The sequence below is a fragment of the Emys orbicularis genome, chromosome 4 (assembly GCF_028017835.1).
Source record: "Emys orbicularis isolate rEmyOrb1 chromosome 4, rEmyOrb1.hap1, whole genome shotgun sequence".
NCBI classification, from domain to species: domain Eukaryota; kingdom Metazoa; phylum Chordata; order Testudines; family Emydidae; genus Emys; species Emys orbicularis.
Genome location: NC_088686.1, coordinates 140,651,243 through 140,670,792, shown reverse-complemented (window position 1 = coordinate 140,670,792; position 19,550 = coordinate 140,651,243). Strand labels below are relative to the sequence as shown.

Below are 19,550 nucleotides of genomic sequence, written 5' to 3'. Positions count from 1 at the left end.
TGTGCCAGGGGGTTAGGCGTGTCAGATAGGGATGCTTTTAAACATAGGTGCTCCATCTCCTGGCTTGAAGTGGTTTCCATTACACACAGGGTTTACAGTTTGGTTCAATGGCTCTCAGCACACACACACACACCACACTACACACATTGTTCCAGGACCCCTGCTTTTAAACATTGCAGTATGCTGATAGGAACTGGCCTCATGTGGTATTTCTCATCTGAATGTTCTGTGGCTTGGATGCATATTATTCAGACCCTTCATTGAGAGTCCCTTTTTGCTAGGTAACCTCAGCCTAACCCTGCACGCTGCGGACTGCGGATCCGAATGGGTCAGGTCAGAGCAGCCTCCCATCATCCCCAGCCTCACTGCGAGCGCCAGACCAGCGCAGCGACCCAATTAGCTACAGGACCGCGGGGCCACAAAACAGCTGTCACGAATCACGCCTTGCCTCAGCTCAGAACCTGCACCAGTGCCCCGAGGGCAGGCAGCCCCCGCGCTGCAGGGCTCCGCCGGGGCTGCCGTTGTTTTTGGCTCTAGCAGAGAATGAATGACCCGGCTCCGCCTGCAAATATCTGCTCTCTGCGGTGCATCCCTGCGGGACGGATCTGCTGCGAGCAGGGCGCCGCGGCCACTTGCCCCCCGGTCCCTGGGGCTGCAGCGCGCCGCTGAGTGGAGGCATTAGGCGCCCGCTTGCAGGAGCGCGGGGGGGCGCGCGCGGTCCCCGCCGATCGGGGATCTCGGGATTCTCCGCCCGCCGGCTCGTGCGGGCCCCGCCCCCTCCCGTGTCCATGGTAACGGGCAGTACACACGGGCGGGCGGCATGATCTGGGAGTGGGAGCTGACAGGTGAGCAGAGCCGTGTCCAGCCGGGGCACCTCCGTGGGGGGGGGGGGGTGCGGGCTCCCCTGCCCACCTCCGGGCCCGGCCACTTCCGGGGGGCTCCCCCTGCCCGCCTCCCGGCCCGGCCACTTCCGGGGGGCTCCCCTGCCCGCCTCCGCCCCGGCACCTCCCCGGGGGGCTCCCCTGGCCATGCCCAGCACGGGCTCCCCTGCCCACCTCCGCCCTGGGCAATTCCCGGGGGGCTCCCCTGGCAGTGCCCAGCATGGCCTCCCCTGCCCACCCCGAGCCCAGGCACCTCCCAGGGGCCTCCCCTGGCAGTCCCCAGCGCGGGCTCCCCTGTCACTGCTGAGCAGATCACACCCCATGCAGTGGAGGCAGGTCCCCACTTGCTTGTTCTAACTACATCTTTGTTGTTTCTTGCATCTGTAGCTGTACAGAAGAGAAACTCGTTTGGATCATGTCAAGGGAGGAAAATTTTCCCCTTTCACCATGCCCCAGACAGACTGGGGAACCAGCTGGTCCCCGTCCTTGGGGACCCCTATCGTGGGCCCGGGAGTTACGACAATGAAGAGGTGAGTCGTTCTGCAATAGAGCTATTCCCATCCCAGGGTAGTAGGATGAAGTAGCAGCTTGTGTCACCAACCAAGATTGAGGCTCACGTGGGCTAGAGGCTGCACATATATTTAATTAGACAGTCCCGGCCCTGGAAAACTGTCTATAGAGACAAGGGGAATTTTTTTTCAAGAGCACATAAGTGATTTAGACTCCTAAGTCCCATTTTCAAATCAAATGTGACTTAAGGAGCCTAAGTCTCACTGAAAGTCAAACACTTTAAAAAATTGTACCCAATAGAAACAAAAGAAGGCATTATTATCCCTCATTTTCCAGCGGAGGCACAGAAAGAATTAAGTGACTTCCCCTGAGTCACACACAGAGGCTGTGACACAGCCAGGAATTGAATCCACATCTCATTCCCTGCCTCCTGCTTTAATCACAAGACCATCCCACCTGTGACAGTGAAAATTGAAAAAAGGCCTTTTCTTGAGATAAGAGACTTTAACAACAATTTGGTCTCTAGCTGCTCAAACGCATTAAACCTTAAACTGATGTGAATGACGACATAACTGGCACTAAGCACGCTTCTGCTTTTTACATACAGAGGAGTAGCATGGTATATGCCTTGACTCATAAACCAGAGAGCATCAAAGGTTACGTACTGGGAGCAAGAACATCCCTACGTTTCCCACCAGATTGCAAGGTAAGGAAAGCACTCTCTACTGTGCGTCAAGGCTGCTGTGGGTGGTTAAAAAAATGAATGCACTGTAATTCCATCACAAGTGCCTGCAATATGTATGCCCAATTTCCATTCACTTTGCTGGCTACTGCAGATATTTGATGACAGAATTAAGCACGTAGGACCAGATTTTCCAAAGCATCCCTCCATCCATTTAAGCACCTAAATAAGTGGCCCGATTTTCAGAATCACTGAGCATGCTGGGTGCGCATTGGATGCTGAGTTCTTTGGCAATTCTAGTCCCTGGTTCACTCAAATTTAAAAGGAGTCTCTGAATTTTTTTGGGGAGAAAATACATTTTCATTTACTAGTCACAGCTCTATAAAAATAAGAGAGAGTTCTACAAGGATTGCTAGTTTAGAAATTTATTCACTCTTGGTGAAATTCACCCTTGTGCTGAAGGCTAGCTCCATTCACCACTTAAATTCCACCTAAGAAACAGAAATTAAGTGATGGATGGATCTTATGCTGATCCTCTGCCCAGTGTTGAATTTCTCCCTCGGTTGCATATATATATTTCATTATAGATTACTCTGATATGCTGAAGTGTGGGGAAATTATTCAACTATCCCCTCTCTACAGCTGATAAAGTAACCAAATACAAGGAAATCTTCTGTCCCCTTGATTGCATGAACTTCTTAACCTGCTGAAGTAGCTCTGTGTTCTTACCTTCCTCAACCAAGAGAATGTTTATCAGAAATAGATGCTGTTTATGTTCTAGACAGATGGTGTCTAGAAACAATGGTGATGGGCACTTCAGAAATAGAGTGGCTCAGTTAAAGGGACAAACACAGACCAAACTCTGGATGCTCGGTAATTGCAGGTTTCCACAGAAATATCCTACATACCTTCAGATCCCTTCATTGCTCCCAGAAGATAATAATTTTAGGAGCGATAGGGCACATACCGATATAAGATTAGTAGGAAAATTTCATAGATGCCTCCAAGAAAACTGCCCGGCTTTAAGGTTTGTGCTTTTTGGCCAAAGCATCTCTAGCAATCCAAAAACAGAACAAAATTACAGAATTCCCAAAATATATGGGTCCTGTTCTGATTCTTATTTACACTCAAATCACTTTAAACTGCTTTAGCAGTGTGCGTACATTTACATTTACAATCACTTGACATCGTCAGAGCAGCCAGACCGTAAATGAGCATCAGGCCCCCGGTGCTAACTTCTTTTTTTTCTTTTCTTTTCTTTTTTAATCTGCTGCCTTATAAATAGACGGAGACTCCTGGCCCTGGAACACACCAATCAGCATGGGGCAAAGACCGAAAGTTCCAGCCTGCCTACGCCCCATTTTCCGTCAAGTCATCACGATTTCCACAGAAGGCTCTGGATAGAGAGCTTTTCCCTGGGTACCATAAATCTGTTTCTCACTCCTTTAGTAGCAAGGTAAAAGCCCGCCTAGACATTAAGGGATAGCATTGCAGAGGCACAAATGGGAGGTAGGCAACTGCGTGCTCGAACTGCCTTGTGTTGTGTATCTTGAAAATCTCACAAGAAGCAAAGCAGTGGAGAATGAGGCCCCAAATCCTGCTTTCATAAAACAGAATGTAAATTTCAATTTAACCACAGAACAAAACCACAAAATCTTTTGGCACAACTTGGTGAAACTGAGTCTCCACTCAAGATAAGCTCAGGGCTCAAATAGCAAGGGTGCTAAACATGTTAGCATTAAAGCCCACTGCTTGAGCATGATAGAGGAAATTGCACAGCATCAGTGCTGACCTACATCAGGCTCCAGTTAGTGTCTTAAGTTCTTCATTTGCATGAGCATTAAAAACTGCCCCATATTCACCAATAGATTGGGAAAAAATAGCAAGGTTATGGTGATCTCCAAAAAATACTTCTGGAAACAGAAACACTATGCAACAGAAAAAGATTAAAGTTAAAGCTGCTATTGCATATATATATTTTAGTGGACAAAGTCAGCTTTTGTGGGTTGTAGCCACAATCTGCAGCGGAACAGTCTGATTTCTGTTGCTTTATTTAGATCATAGTCAGACAATAAATATTCACAGCAAAAGAGAGACACTATGTTGTCTGTTTTACATATCTTCTTTTCACATGGCATGTTTAGAAGCATGCCTTTAGAAATCAGCATCCATGAACCTCTCTCCACTATGAATTTGTTGCAGGGATCTCTCATTTTTTTTCATCTTTTGACATGTTTGCAGTGTACCTTGAGTCTGGTGGAAGGACTGGATCAAATACATAGAGGTCAAATACATAGAGCAGAAATGTAACCAGGGACTGCCCCAATAGCAATGCCTAATCTATTTCATAAATGATCTGGAAAAAGGGGTAAACAGTGAGGTGGCAAAATTTGCAGATAATCCAAAACTACTCAAGATGGCTAAGTCCCAGGCAGACTGCGAAGAGTTACAAAAGGATCTCACAAAACTGGGTGACTGGGCAACAAAATGGCAGATGAAATTCAATGTTGATGAATGCAAAGTAATGCACATTGGAAAACATAATCCCAACTATACATATAAAATGTTGGGGTCTAAATTAGCTATTACCACTCAAGAAAGGGATCTTGGAGTCATTGTGGATAGTTCTCTGAAAACATCCACTCATCTATCCGCGGCAGTCAAAAAAAAATGAACAGAATGTTGGGAATCATTAAGAAAGGAATACAGAAAATATCATATTGCCTCTATATACATCCATAGTATGCCCACATCTTGAATACTGCGTGCAGCTGTGGTCATCCCATCTCAAAAAAGATATATTGGAATTGGAAAAGGTTCAGAAAAAGGTAACAAAAATGATTAGGGGCATGGAACGGTTTCCGTATGAGGAGAGATTAATAAAACTGGGACTTTTCAGCTTGGAAAAGAGATGACTAAGGGGGGATATGATAGGGGTCTATAAAATCATGACTGATGTGGAGAAAGTAAATAAGGAAGTGTTATTTACTCCTCATAACACAAGAACCAGGGGTCACCAAATGAAATTAATAAGCAGAAGGTTTAAAACAAACAAAAGGAAGTATTTTTTCATACAACGCACAGTTAACCTGTGGAACTCTTTGCCAGAGGATGTTGTGAAGGCCAAGACTATAACAGGGTTCAAAAAAGAACTAGATAAGTTCATGGAGAATAGGTCCATCAATGGCTATTAGCCAGGATGGGCAAGGATGGTGTCCCTAGCCTCTGTTTGCCAGAAGCTGGGAGTGGATGACAGGGGGCGGATCACTTGATGATTACCTGCTCTGTTCATTCCCTCTAAAGCACCTGGCATTGGCCACTGTCAGAAGACAGGATCCTGAGCTAGATGGATCTTTGGTCTGACCCAGTATGGCCGTTCTTATGTAATGACTACCCAAGATTTAGAATCCCAGTATGATGAACCAAAGACCATATCATACACATCTCCCAGTGGATCAATGTGGCACTTGTAAATCAGCAGAGTATAAACTCCATGTCTAAATCAGTTGCAGAAATGAGATATATTTTGTGTTCATCTTCCTTTAGACCTGGAACTTATGAAGCAGACAAGCTGCCACATAAGAAAATCACCTGGCCAATGAAGTTTGGGTCTCCAGATTGGTCTTTAGTACCAATGCCAGAGAGGAGGACTCTGAGAACAGAAGTATGGAATTTATGTATAGGTATCCACATAGTTATTCTTTACTCTTGAGATGGGACTTGGTTGATCAAGGCATCAGACAAAGGAAATCGTATGGATACCCAGAGGGACTAATGTCATTCTCCCTGTGCAGCATGCTGTACATACAGAAAGAGAGGAAAATTGCTAGAAATCCAAGGGGCTTGGAAGCAATGGGAAGGAAACATGACTGTTAATGAAGTTACAGTTGGGCATGCAGGGACTAATTTATGAAGAATGGGTCTGCAGAGAGGACTGAAACAGTAAACTGTAAGTTATCTAGGACAGGACAATTCTGGGCTAAGGACATAAGGAACCTCATAAAGGGGGGAGGGATAGCTCAGTGGTTTGAGCATTGGCCTGCTAAACCCAGGGTTGTGAGCTCAGTCCTTGAGGGGGCCATTTAGGGATCTGGGGCAAAATCAGTACTTGGGCCTGCCAGTGAAGGCAGGGGACTGGACTCCATGACCTTTCACTGGTCCCTTCCAGTTCTGAGATAGGTATACCTCCATTTTTTTTTTTATTATATGCTAGTGCAATGTCTCATGTTTCCTCTAATGCTAATCCACATAGAGGCTAATACTGCTAGCAGCTAATGAGAGTTAGTCCTGTAACTCAAGTGATAGAGATTCAATGTTCAAACCGCACTCATGACCCACACTGGGGCTTCTTAAACTTGCCTATTGCTTTCAACGCTGTTTTACAATGTGCTCGACTTTTAAAAGCTGTTACGTCCATCAATATTTATTTCTATTTTAGCTGATTACAGATAAAGAATTCAGGAAACATCGGAATCGATTGGCCTACTTGAGCTTATACTACAGCTGAATAGTTCTACCCATCAGAGAGTATCTTTTCCTTTCCAATTAAGCTTCTCAGTTCTGTTTTTAGCGGCACTATGTATGCTCTGCTATGCTACTCTGACTCCAAAATCAGGCTACTTCATAAAGAACTAATCAGTGTTTACATTAGGGTTTAATTGGTGTCATTTCATTATTAAAAAAAAAAAAAAAAAAAAAAAACAATGTCAGGTTTAGAACATGCTCCAGTGTCAAAGTGTATGTCTCCAGTGTGTGTGTGGGCGGAGTTTAAATAACAGTATGGCTTTTGATGCTAATGGGTTTGATTCTCTATTGGGTCTTGCACTGTGATTGACAGTAGTGAAAGGTGAGTGTAAAAGGCTAGCAAATCAGAATGTGCAGGAATAAGCAAAGTAGTGGAGGATCAGGCCCAGTGGCTATATTTGGAATGGCAGTAATAGTGTTGGTGCTGCGTTTCCAGCCAGCAGCAGGTGGTTATGTTCACCTAATAAGCCTGAGGCTCCTAGTCATGTAGATTGAAATCAACAGGAGTTAGGCTCCTAAATGCCTTTTAGGTTCTGGCCCATACCACTTGTTGCTCTTTCACAGAGATTGCGATGGAAGACAGATGCTGCCAGAAGGTCATTGGCTGTGGATCTAGAAAGTCTGCTTAGTGTTAATGAAAAATAGAAGGTGTTGGGTTTTTTTAAGCAATGTCCTGCATATTGGAAGACCCTAGAGATGCAAGCTGCCCCAGGGCATATCTATAGTACAAGCTGGAATTCATGACATTTATGTGTTTTGGGGGAAAAGTTAGGAAGGGGTTGAAGATGCACTTTTGTCCATTTCCTTTATTCTTTCTTCCCACTTCCTTGCATACTTGCAAGTCTTTCAAAGAATAAATGGATTTTGAAACTAGTAATTCCACCACTGGGATGATCCTCCAACATTGATACCCCCGTCTAGCCACAAGCCCTCCTGCCGCTTCCCCAAAAGGAAATAAATAAAATCTAGCAACAACAAAAAAAAGAAAAAAAAAGAAAAAACCCAATCCCAAGCAGAGCTTTTACCCAGACAGAGAAAAGTGACAGAAATTCCATAAAGTCCATTGGAGACTTAGTTATTGATACTGATTTTACATGGAAGGTGCTCAGATGTACGAGGGACAACAGTATAAAACCCTACGATGGATAGATAATTTCCATGCCAGGCAGGGATTACTTTCTGAAACCATTATAATACAAGGGTAATCCCTTGTCACACTAAAGCTGGCAGGTTATAGCTCTGAACGCAGAGGCTTTAGTGGCAGTTGCTGATATTTCTTAAGCAAACTGTTATCAGTCCTCATAGTAACTGTGCTTCCTCTTATTACAACATCACACTCAGAAATGCGTAGTTTTTCTTGATAGCATAATTTATCTAAATTCATTCTAGGAAATCAGGGGCAAGGAGGTAACGTTTGTGCATAGTGTGGGAATCCCATTATGCCGGTCACTATATTGTTTTCATACATTTATTCGGAAGCCACGGACTTCAGTGCATTTTCGTTTGTGCAACAGCTGCAGTACAACATTCATGGGATTGCTACTCTTCAGTAAAGTTACAGGAATTCACCTGGAAGTTTGTGCACAGGTCACATTACTGAGAGCCTTCACACTCATAGGGAAAAAACTCAGCTAGTGAACGTACCAAGTCAGCTACATAAAATCTTTCAGATATTCTCTCAATGGAGGAAGCTTTCCAGAGGGTTAGATTGATTTATTTTAGTGTGTTAGATTTCTTTGGGACTTGTGGAATTAAAATTACACACTCTTTTAGCTTTAATCTTTCCTCAGAACCCTTGGGATTTATGACATTATTATTATTATTAAATATTTACCTCACTCAAGGGCCACTTGCCAAGCAGAGCCCCATTGTGTTAGGCACAAACACTAGCATCTCACCTGGACCAAGATGGTGAAGTGATGCTTGTCCTCGGGGGGGCAGCCCCTAAAACATGTTCAAAGCCCAGGTCGATCCCATCAAACCCATACTGACGGAGGTACCCAATGACGGAGTCGATGGAAGTTTTGCGGCTAGTGACTGTGGCCACCATGGTAGTGAACCTGGGAAGAACGGATTTCTTAGTTAGGCTGGAAAACCATCCTCACTTTGACTCCCAACCCTACTATTCATCAGCAGCGATTCCTCTGTCTATTTTCCTGGTCACCTCTTTTGTAAATGCAGCTCCCTGCCTTCACAGCCCAAGTCAGTCTCCCTTTCATTGTCTCTGCCATCATCTTCATCTGTCATCAGAATTGCATATGGTACACAAGTGTCTCTTTCACCATTGTCATCACCTTTAACGTTCCCTTTGTGCCGAGCCATATGCACCCCATTTAGGCCCCCAAAAAGAGGGCTTATTTGGTGCTGGCCCTCTGGACAGAGGTAAATTTCATCTTTTGAAAATAAGTGCCACATGAAGACTCTTTGAATTTAATTTTGAAAATTGAAAAAAAAACTGGTCGGTTCTATAAATCAGAGTAATAAAATAAATAATAATAATAAATTGACCAGTGACAGAAACATCACATAAGACATAACAGACAAATATCATCAAAAAACAGCCTGACACATTGCCCCCACATAGCCAGAAAGATGGTATCAAGCCCTCATTTTCCTCCCACTCCAGTTCTGCTGCTAAAGTAGGTATCGACTGGTGATTTTGTCACTCCCCTTTTGCCTACCACTGGAGAGGGATATACAGCTGGTCCGTGAGTTGCAGAACTTGTATGGGATGTGTGGGCCCCAAAGCAACGGTACCCCATCTGCCTCTTGCTTTGCTTGTGCTGAACATGTGTACCTGAGCAAGTTATTTAAGAAAGAGCTGAAGGTTTTCTATAGAGGGGCGATCAATACAGTATTACCATAATGCACAAGATGCCAAAAACTAATGCAAGTGACCTTCACAGGAATGGAAAACAGTTACCTTGAGATTACATATGGCCCAATCTCTACAGCCACTGGACTCTCCCGTACCTACTCTATCAACCACTCCTCCTTGGCGCAGACACCGTGCCACCACTGTGCAAATGCTGTTATCTGAAAGGCCCAGGTTCCCTCTTGTGTGCTTGAACTTGCTTTAGAAAAAGATTGAAGAATTCACTGGAGAAGAGCTAGCCAGCCATTGGGAGCAGGGCCGGCTCCAGGCACCAGCATTCCAAGCAGGTGCTTGGGGTGGCAATCTGCAAGGGGCGGCCTGCTGACCTGGGAAGTGAAAGTCGGACATGAGCAATGGCCCGTCTAGTCCAATATCCTGTCCCCAACAATGGCCGGTACAGCAAGTGCTTCAGAGGAAGGTGCAAGACACCCTACAATAGGCGTTGATGAAATCGTAAAATAGCTCATCTTTGTGGTGTTGGAAGGACAACTGAAGGGAATTCATATGGTGCCGCAAACACAAAGCAAATCACTCTCATGAATGAGGCAATATTGTCTTGCTTTTGGTTGCATTTATTTATAACCGAGGGGACTCTAAGAGTGCTTACTATAGGAATGCTACAGCATTTTGAGACACATTAAATCAGGGTTCCAAAGCAAAACATGCACAGCATATTTTATGCAACCCCAAGATTCAGAATCAATGCAGTACTGAAATGGGATAGCCAGACTACGTGATCTACTGAAAGCCTGGATCTGAACTCTTTCTGGAACATGGTCCCACCTCTGGATACCCCAAATTTCTGGGCTGTTGATAGTTTTAGTTTGACCCACTACAGAGATATGGGCTAGATCTAGATGTTGAATTTCACCAGAGTTTGGAGGTTTGGGGACAAAGGGGCTTGGAGCTAGGTCTCTCTTGGTATATTGCATACATAATTAGAAGGTTCATACATAGACTATGGCAGCATATGGAACGGGTCTGAAGGACCAGACTGAATGCAGTAACTTCTGCTCCACAGCCAGAATGTCGGCTTGGCCCTTGCATCCTGGTACACAGTGGCAGCTTTGTCAGCACAAGATTTATTTACAGGTGTCTGAATCCAAAAAAAGCAGATTAGGAAAAACAGATTTTAGTCGTTTCTGCAACTAGGGCCTGATCCAACCCCCATTAAACTCAATAGAAAAACGCCCCTTGACTTCAGTGGACATTGGATCAGGTCCCTGGACAATAAATATGATGTTTCCCTCCCTGCTAGGCTCCTTCCTTGTCCAATGATTTGGCTCTCAGTTTCCAAGGAGAGCCTTCAGCTTCCCTACAAGAGGGTTGGCTCCTGCACCACAGAAAGAGCCAGTGAAGTCATCCATGCCAAGAACCCAAACCATGGCTCCTCCGTAGCGCTTCTCCTTCAGGAACTGGGTCTGCAGAAAAAGAACAGACAGCTATGTGCAACGTCCACTGCTATGTAAAACTGGCATGTAGTAATGTGCCTTACGGAACAACATTGAATTGGGAGGGGGGTGGCTCAGATGACCTCTAGGAGGTATTTTCCATCTCTAACTTTGTCTCCATTGATACCAGATAACCAGAAATTGTTTCAGAGGAAGCATAGTATCTGCTAAGCAATAAAGTGGCCCATGCAAATACATTGACAGTCATAAACGAAAAGGCCCCAGTGTGCAGCACACCAGCCATATGTGCCCAGTGCAGCAAGAATGTACCGAGCAGACTTCAGTGGAATATATGTAGGATCATCCTTGTGTGGTGGAGCCACCTGGGATTGTTAAGAACAGGTGAAACTTACTCTAAGCTCCTGTTATTCCCAGTTGTGCCTGTCTAACCAATCACAGTGCAGGCCTTGTCAGTGCAGAAATTCATTTCTCCATAGAGGTTTCTATAGTATTTTAGTGCAATTTCAATTATATAAACTTTAGGAAGAAACGTAATGTCTCCACTTGAGCTCTCAGTCTTCTTCCTCGTGAGCCCTACCACTCCATTCCTAACAAGGTCTGCTCAGAGGACAACATCCCCAGCTGGTGTAGATTGACCTCATTCCACTGAATTCTAGGGGGCCACACTGATTTACATCGTCTGAGGATTTGGCCCCTGCCTTTGCCCGGAAGTTGGCATTGTCTCATCTACTAAGGGACACTTACGTTCCTGTTTCCAAGGCTCTCTAATGAGGGTCTCATGAAGATGACAAGAACCCACCTTGATCTCAAAGCTCCTCTCATTGTCATATCCGACCCACTCTCTGTCTTTGAAGGCATATGGGACCTTCTGCGCTTCAATCCATCTGGTGGTGGCTCCTTTTAAGAATGTGCAAACCTGTGTAAATGAAAGTCATTAACAGCCAGTGAGCCAGATTCACTACATATGAGGACACATTTTAGTTTAAACAGAAAGTGGGGGGGGGGGGAGAGATTACTTTTAAACAATCTATAGTCCTGTCCATTACAACAAATGTCTGTCGCATACAAGAAAAGTATAAAATAAAAAAGCAAATTTGCTCTATAAATCTTGTAGGGAGGAAGGATGGTACAGTGGTTAGCTCACTGGCTTGGGACCCAGGTTCAAGTCTCTGCTCCACCACAGACTCCCCGGTGTGACCTTGGGCAAATCTCTCTGTGCTTCAGTTTCCAATCTGTAAAAGAGGGATAATATCCCTGCCCTGCCTCACGGGGTGGTCAGGAGGACAAATACATTAAAGATAGGCGCTCAGACACTACGGTAATTGGGGCCATGGAAGAACCAGCAATAGATATAACTTGCTTGAAATGCTTACCTCAAAGTAAGCCAAGATGCCAGATTCACCGGTATAGGCCCCAGGAGATCCACCCCCGGAAGCCGGAGCACCAACCCCAGTATTCGTAGTAGAAAGCTTGAAAGTTCGTCCGTACGTTGGGAATCCCATAATGAGTTTCTCAGCTGGGGCACCATTGTCCTGCCAGTATTTCATAGCATATTCCTGTAGGGAGAAAACCCTTCACAGTGACATGACTTTTACCCCAGACAAATACCCAACCCTGGGCCTGATCCATTGAAGTTGGTGGAAAGATTCCTATTGACTTTAATGGTCCTTGGATCTAGCCCTGTATTGTTATTTGTTTTCTTACACAGTTGTAGAAGGGAACTTTGTCATAGTCATCCGAGCCCTTGTGCAAGGGGCTGTTGTGTCCTGTGACAGACGCCCAACTTCCATGGAAGTCGTAGGTCATCACATTGATAAAATCGAGACTCCTAAATACAAACAAAACAAATGCCACAGTAAGGAATCAATTTCCTAAAAGACTAAGACCTCTTCACTTTGAAGGGCTTAAGAATACCCAGACTAAAGTAGTACAGGACAAGCTAGGTTGTGATAAAGACAGCAAGTCCTTCAGGATCATCCTTAGATATTGGATTATACCATTTGATGTAGAGAGGGGCCTAAACTGAAACCTTTTCATCCAAACTCCCAAACTTTGGTGGTTTGGATAAAATTGACTAGGATCCAAATTAACCCTGGGGTTGATTTCATTGGATTATTCTTTAATGTGGATAGGAAAGAAGAGCAAGACAGACAAACCTTCAGGATTATTACCGAATGACATCTACTGGGACTGTATTAGTAAATCTAAAATCAAGCCAGTGGACCCTACAGTGCACAGCCTTTTTCTTGTGTTCTTGCTAGCCACCTTGCAGAAATCATTTTGACTTACCTCCCCAGTGCAGCAACTTCATATCCAGCATCTATGGTGTCCTTACTGGAAGACACAGCTGCTGAAACCAACAGCCTTGCACGTCCTGTTCTTTGTCCTTCTTCAACAAAAGCTGCTACCATTTCCTACAAGTATAAAAAAAAAGAGCAACGGTCAGTCTTGTTCACTTGAGATAAAGAACCATCTCATGGGAATTAGGCCTTTTTTTAAATATGCAAACATCTGCAAATAATTTGAATACCCCTAATGTTGTCTGTGATCACCCTTTATCTCATGTCAAAACAAGCACTTTTCAGGCACAACTGATAAGTTACAGGGCTACACGTCAGCAATTGGCTAAAACATTTCAATGACTTTGATGAGCTTTGGATCAGACTCTCGACAGTACTCCTGTACCTGAACCAAAATGGTGAAGCGATGCTTGTCCTCTGGAGGGCTTCCCCTGGAACCAGGATATTCCCAGTCAAGATCTAGCCCATCAAACTTATACTTGCGGAGAAAATCAATCACTGAATTGATGAATGTTTTACGATTAGCAGGTGAGGAAACCATGGCAGTAAATCTGGAAGAAATAATTTTTGTTTGACGATTGCATTATTAGCCCCACCCACTTTTAGTCCTCCAGTCTTTCCAGACAGCCAGATCCTGAGTTGGTGTAAATCAAGGTAGCTCCACTGACTTCAATGGCGTTATGTTGTTTTCCGCCAGCTGAGGACCTGGCCCATAGTTTCCATCATACCATCTATTATCTCGACAGCCTTATCTCTCTGCTGATGCCCAATGCTTTTTATTATTGTTTTTGTAATCAGATTTCTCTTCTCTAACCCTTTTTCCTTCATCTCTTCCTCCTCCATATCATTGCAACATTACCCTCCTCTTTTCATCATCTAACAATCCCATGCTCTGTGTGTCCCTAAATCTCTGAATGCCAGAAGCTGGTACTAGACACCAAGAGATGGATCACTCAATAATTGCCCTGTTCTGTTCATTCCCTCTGAAGCATTTGGCACTGGTCACAGGTGGGAGACAGGATACTGGGCTAGATGGACCATTGGTCTGACCCAGTACGGCCATTCTTACGATTTCACCACACACACACAAATTGATGAAAAAATGTTTCCAGCAATAATAATCAAAATTTACAGCTAGACCAAGTAAGGAAAATGCTGCCTGAGAACTTCTTAGAGTCAAAATCCAGTGATTTGGACTTCTGAATTAGGTTTGTTACAAATGTACTAGCCAATGAATAGTCCAAACAGGTATGACTTGTTGATATAAGGACGTGTGATGTTGACAATTTGTGCTTTAAGAGTTAATAAAGCTTTAACATTTTGAATTTCAGCATCTACTGTCATTAAATAATTGTCTGACCCTCCCCCCCATAATTTCATGCAACTCTGAAATTTTAAATAGATAAAAATATTTAAAAATTCTTAAAAATAAACATTGATGTTATCCATCAAAAGTATATCAAATTCTGCCAAGTCCAAATATATCCCATTATCTAGACTTCAGAATAATTATTATTATTATTTGTGTTGCAGTAGCATCTAGAGGCTCAAGACTGGTGCTCCATTGTACTGGGCACTGTACAAACACACAGTAAAAGTCAGTCATTGCCCCCAAAGAATTTACAATCCAAACAGACAAGACAGACCAAGGGTATTAAGGGAAACTGAGGCATAGAGAGGGACGTGACTTGCCCAAGATCACGTAGCAGGTCAGTGGCGGAGCTGGGAATAGAACCCAAATCTCCTGAGGCCCAGCCCAATGTTCTGTCCAGCCAATCACCCTTCCTCTTCATGCAGTAAGAAAATTACATGCTCTTATGGATAAAGCACTGGATTGGGACTCAGAAGAGCTGGGTTCTATTCCTGACTCTGCCATTGCTCTGTTGTGTGACCTTAAGCAAGTCACTTCATGGTTCTGTGCCTCAGTTTCCCCATCTGTACAATGGGAATAATGATACTGACCTCCTTTGTAAAATGTTTTGAAATTTTCTGATGAACTAAGCATTATTATTATTACTGTTCCCCTTGTCCTCTATCCCATATTGTGCGTTATACTTTTTCATTTTGATTGCCACTGTCTTCATTAACAATCAACACAACTGTTAAAGGGATATAGGACCCTCTTCCTTGCTGTCACCACCACCATCTTAAAAAATGAAGGGAAAAGTTCTTACTTTTGGGGTACCAAAGCTTCCACCTCCAACAGCCAGGAGTGTGACAAGTTTCTTATTTCTAGAAAGCAGGAAAAAGTATTGGGGCGAAAAGATTAAGTGAACAAAATATATAAAGATGATATTAATTTATTATTTTTTAAATCTATTGGCAGTTTTTAAACAATTTTCTCTATTCACACCTCCTTAGTGGAGTTACTCCAGGTTACACCCCTCTGACTGAGGTCAGAACCTTGCCATTATCCTTTGCTCATGACACTGAAGTCTACTGGCATGAAATTGATTTCGATTCACAGATTCAACACTGACACATCTAGAGATGGGTTTGAAAAAGGCCTGAAACTCAAAAAGCCCCTCCAAAATTTCTGAGGGGTTGAAGTCTGGATCTGAATATCATAAGGGCCTTTCTGGAACTCCTGATTTGTACACCTCTTTGGTGTTGGGGAGGGGTTGCAATGCAAACCCAGTTCTAAATTTTGCAGAGCATAACCCCTCTCTGTTTACTGTGTATCTTCGTGGTAAGATGAGGCAACCAGAATAATCTAAACCTGCCTTAAGCAGAAATTTTAAACAACAATTATCAAGTGAACTGTAAAGAAAACAACCCTTTTACTTCCTGTTTTGCTACTTGTTGATGAACAAAGACCAAAACTCTTGGGAAAGGTTTACATTTTGATTGGTTTTGTTTGTTTTTTCTGGTTGTTGGGGCCTGATTGTTCTTTATATTATAAATTCAGACCTTGTCTATCCTAGGAAACTCTGTGGACAGCCGGTGAACGAGCAGGGTTATAACATGAAAGATATCAGGGAAGACTAATTTTTCAATTGTTAGGGAAAGTGATTTTGTACTCAGACTGTATAAAAGTCTGGATTTGGTTTGTTTTTACTAACAGCTGTTTAACTAAATGCTCTTTTTAAAAAAAAGGATTTGACAAACCCATTTCCCAATCCACATTTCTGAGTCACCCAAAAGTCCTTCAACTAAAAACTAAGGGAAAATATGATTTTGACATCCTGGTTATTTCTAAGAATAAAAAACAAGCAGGGAAAAAAAAACTTGAAACACAAGGAAGCAAAAAGGGGCACAAAACCCCATGTTAATCATATATAGGTCACCTTTAAATGAACTAGTTTTAAAATCCTCTACACATTAGACGTTACTTACTTCTCCTTTAGGGGCATTGAACTGCCTATAGAAGGTTTCATCATTCCATTCCACAGTGGTGATCTTATGGTTATCCATCCCAGCAAAAGCATAGATCAGGTGGGGTACACAGGAATGGTCCACATTTTCTGGAGTGTACTTGGCTGGTCCAGTCCTGTACTGAGACCAGTTAGTAAAGTAGCACACAAGTTTGTAGGCAGAGCCTGGTTAAAAAAAAAAAAAAGAGCAAACAGTGGCACCAGTGGCGTTAATAATACATCATAGGTGGATAAATCTAGTGATCTCATGGGGCTGACAGCCACCCCAAAAACATGGCATGGCTACACAATCAACTGGTTAGAATTCGTGAGCCATGATCTCATCTGTATATGCTGTATTAACGACTGATGTCTCATGGGCTGTAACGTTGAAATCCCTACGGGGGGGGGGGGGGCAGATTTTTAAAGATATTTAAGTGCCCAGTAAGATTTTCCAAAGCTCCAAAGCACCCAACTCCCAGGAAGTCAGACACCTCTCTACATCTTTAGGCACTGGCTTAAATACTTTAAAAATCTGGCCCAACATTCCTTGGCTACTAAGCACCAAACTTATAAATGGAGTCAGTACTCCCTGATTCCCATCAGGTGCTTGTGCATGGTTCTCTTGCTTCCCAGTTCATAGCAGACAATCAGGGCCGGCTCTAGGTCTAGGTTCTTGCTGCCCCAAGCAAAAAAAAATTTTGGCTGCTCCCCTCCCCCCCCCACCCCCCCCACTGCACCCTCCTGCCCGCCCCAGCTCTGGGTCACTGGTAACTCGCTCCCAGGGCAGGTCATTCAGCAGGAATTTTGGATGTGCACAGAACACAGACAGGATTGGTTCCCATATGGTTACAGAACTGCAGTAAAAGTGGAACAATTTTCAGCTTGTGTGATTGAAGGCTATCTGGGTGCATATAATAAGACTGTCCTACATAAATGAGGAAAGCTGAGGTGCCTTTATTATTCTTTTGTTCCATTCTTCGTTTCTATGGGGAATTTGCCAATGCAATATCACTGTCTTCCTTTTAAACAAATAAAACTAAAACTTAAAATAATAATAATAATAATAATAAAAAAGCAATGTCTGTTGAAAATAGCAATTCCAGTCCTAATAACCACTGGGAAGCATTTCTTGCTCAATTTATTCTACTTTTTCCTACAGCAAGTTACAGTGGATCAGTATATTTGATTTGGGAGAAATGAAGTAACAGCTGCCCAAATTGAGCTTGAGCACTCCTGAATTTTGAGGGTGTTCAAATCTGGAAGGCAGGTGCTGGATTCCCTTTCTGAATATTAAGCTAAATCTGGAAAAGAAAAGTCAATTTCTGCTTCCATAGCTCAGAAGTGTAAATCCTCCTACGTGCCTGGTACTGTATCTAAAGCTGCCCAGTCTAGTAGAGCCTCCCCTCCCTTACTTTTCATTTTAAATTCTAGTGGGATCCACGTACCTGCCTTGCTAGGCTTCAGATAGAGAGGTGCAATGTCCATTTAGTCCACCCAATTCTTTCTTTGGGGGAGAGCCCAGGGCTGGGGCGGCAGGAGGTGCAGGTGGGGGCCAGGGCTGGGGCAGCAGGGAGTGCGGGGGGGGGGGGGGGAGAAGAGCCCAGGGCTGGGGGTGGCAGGAGATGCGGGTGTGGGCCAGAGCTGGGGCGGCAGGGGTGCGAGTGCAGGGGGGGGAGGAGAGCCCAGGGCTGGGGTGGCAGGAGATGCGGGGGGGGGGGGGGAAGAGCCCAGGGCTGGGGTGGCAGGAGATGCGGGTGGGGGCCAGAGCTGGGGCAGCAGGGGGTGCGAGTGCAGGGGGGGGGAGGAGAGCCCAGGGGCTGGGGTGGCAGGAGATGCGGGGGGGGGGAAGAGCCCAGAGCTGGGGCAGCAGGGGGTGCGGGTGGGGGGAGGAGCCCAGGGCTGGGGCGGCAGGGGAGTGCGGGTGGGGGCCAGGGCTGGGGTGGCAGGAGATGCGGAATGGGGGGAGAACCCAGGGCTGGGGGCAGCAGGGGGGTGCAAGTGTGGGCCAGAGCTGGGGCAGCAGGGGGTGTGGGCGGGGGAGAGTCCCAGGGCTGGGGCAACACAGGGGTGCGGGGGGGAGCCCAGGCCTGAGGTGGGGAGTGGCAAAAAAATCTAGAGCTGGCTCTGTTCCTACCATTTTCAGCAAGCTGCATCATGAGGTTTCAGTTCTACATTCCTTCCCCCTCCCTTTCTGTTGCTAGTGGCCGAGGGAATGCTGGGAAATGTAGTTCTTTCCCTGCTCCAGGGCTGGCTCTATAGGCAGGGAGCTAACCAAGGAACTACAGCTCCCAGGGCTCCCTGTTGGTTCTCAGCTCTCATGCTGGATTCTTGCCCCCCTGCAAAGTTGCCGCCCCAAGCACCTGCTTGCTTTGCTGGTGCCTAGAGCCAGCCCTGCAGACAATGTAGGTTGAAAGGACACATGTGTTTCATACTTACAGACACTATGACATCTGTTACTATATCTATTACAGGTGTGTGTGGCTGGCAATATAGACAAATGACACCACTTTCTTATTAGATCAGGGGGGTTGGAACAATTTTGATAGTAGGGGTGCTGATGATGAAAAGCCATGTATTTGGGTTATTATTACTACTTCAAGCTGGGGGAGCGGCAGCAGCATGTATGAGATCATATATAATTCAATAAAGGGGCCTCATGTGAGTCCAACATGTAAAGTAGGGTTACCATATTTCCACAATCAAAAAAGAGGACACTGGGGGGGGGGGAGCCCCACCTCAGCCCCGCCCCCCGCCCCACCCCCATCCACTCCCCTCCCACTTCCACCCCCTGACTGCCCCCCTCAGAACCCCAACCCCCCCTGCTTCTTGTCCCCCTGACTGCCCCGACCCTTATCCACTCGCATGGGTGGCAGGGTTGTAGAAATTTTGGTGGTGCCCAGAACCCCCCCCCACCTGCCTAAGGCTCTGGGAGGGGGTTGGGTGGGGGGAGGAGGTCTGGGGTGCAGGTCCTGGGCTGGGGATTAGGGTGCAGGAGGGGTGCTGGGTGCAG

At 45.0% G+C, this 19,550-nt stretch overlaps 1 protein-coding gene and 1 pseudogene across 1 annotated transcript; one reads left to right on the top strand and one right to left on the bottom strand.

The window, feature by feature from the left end:
* The first annotated feature begins 820 nt into the window (after positions 1-820).
* On the top strand, positions 821-6,580 carry CIMAP3 (ciliary microtubule associated protein 3). Its single transcript, XM_065403060.1, has 6 exons — positions 821-845; positions 1,269-1,411; positions 1,999-2,097; positions 3,359-3,492; positions 5,620-5,737; positions 6,512-6,580. The coding sequence occupies exons 1-6, from the start codon at positions 821-823 to the stop codon at positions 6,578-6,580; spliced, it is 588 nt and encodes a 195-aa protein (XP_065259132.1).
* A 4,178-nt stretch (positions 6,581-10,758) lies between these two features.
* Positions 10,759-16,613, bottom strand: LOC135877574 (acidic mammalian chitinase-like; annotated as a pseudogene).
* Between the last annotated feature and the right edge of the window lie 2,937 nt (positions 16,614-19,550).

What these genes read in the sequence shown, in the direction of transcription:
- CIMAP3 (XM_065403060.1), top strand. Translation starts at nt 821, where the DNA reads ATGATCTGGGAGTGGGAGCTGACAG. An exon ending in CTGGGAGTGGGAGCTGACAG is followed by an intron (nt 846 to 1,268) that starts GTGAGCAGAGCC and finishes TTGCATCTGTAG; the next exon opens with CTGTACAGAAGAGAAACTCG. An exon ending in GGAGTTACGACAATGAAGAG is followed by an intron (nt 1,412 to 1,998) that starts GTGAGTCGTTCT and finishes TTTTACATACAG; the next exon opens with AGGAGTAGCATGGTATATGC.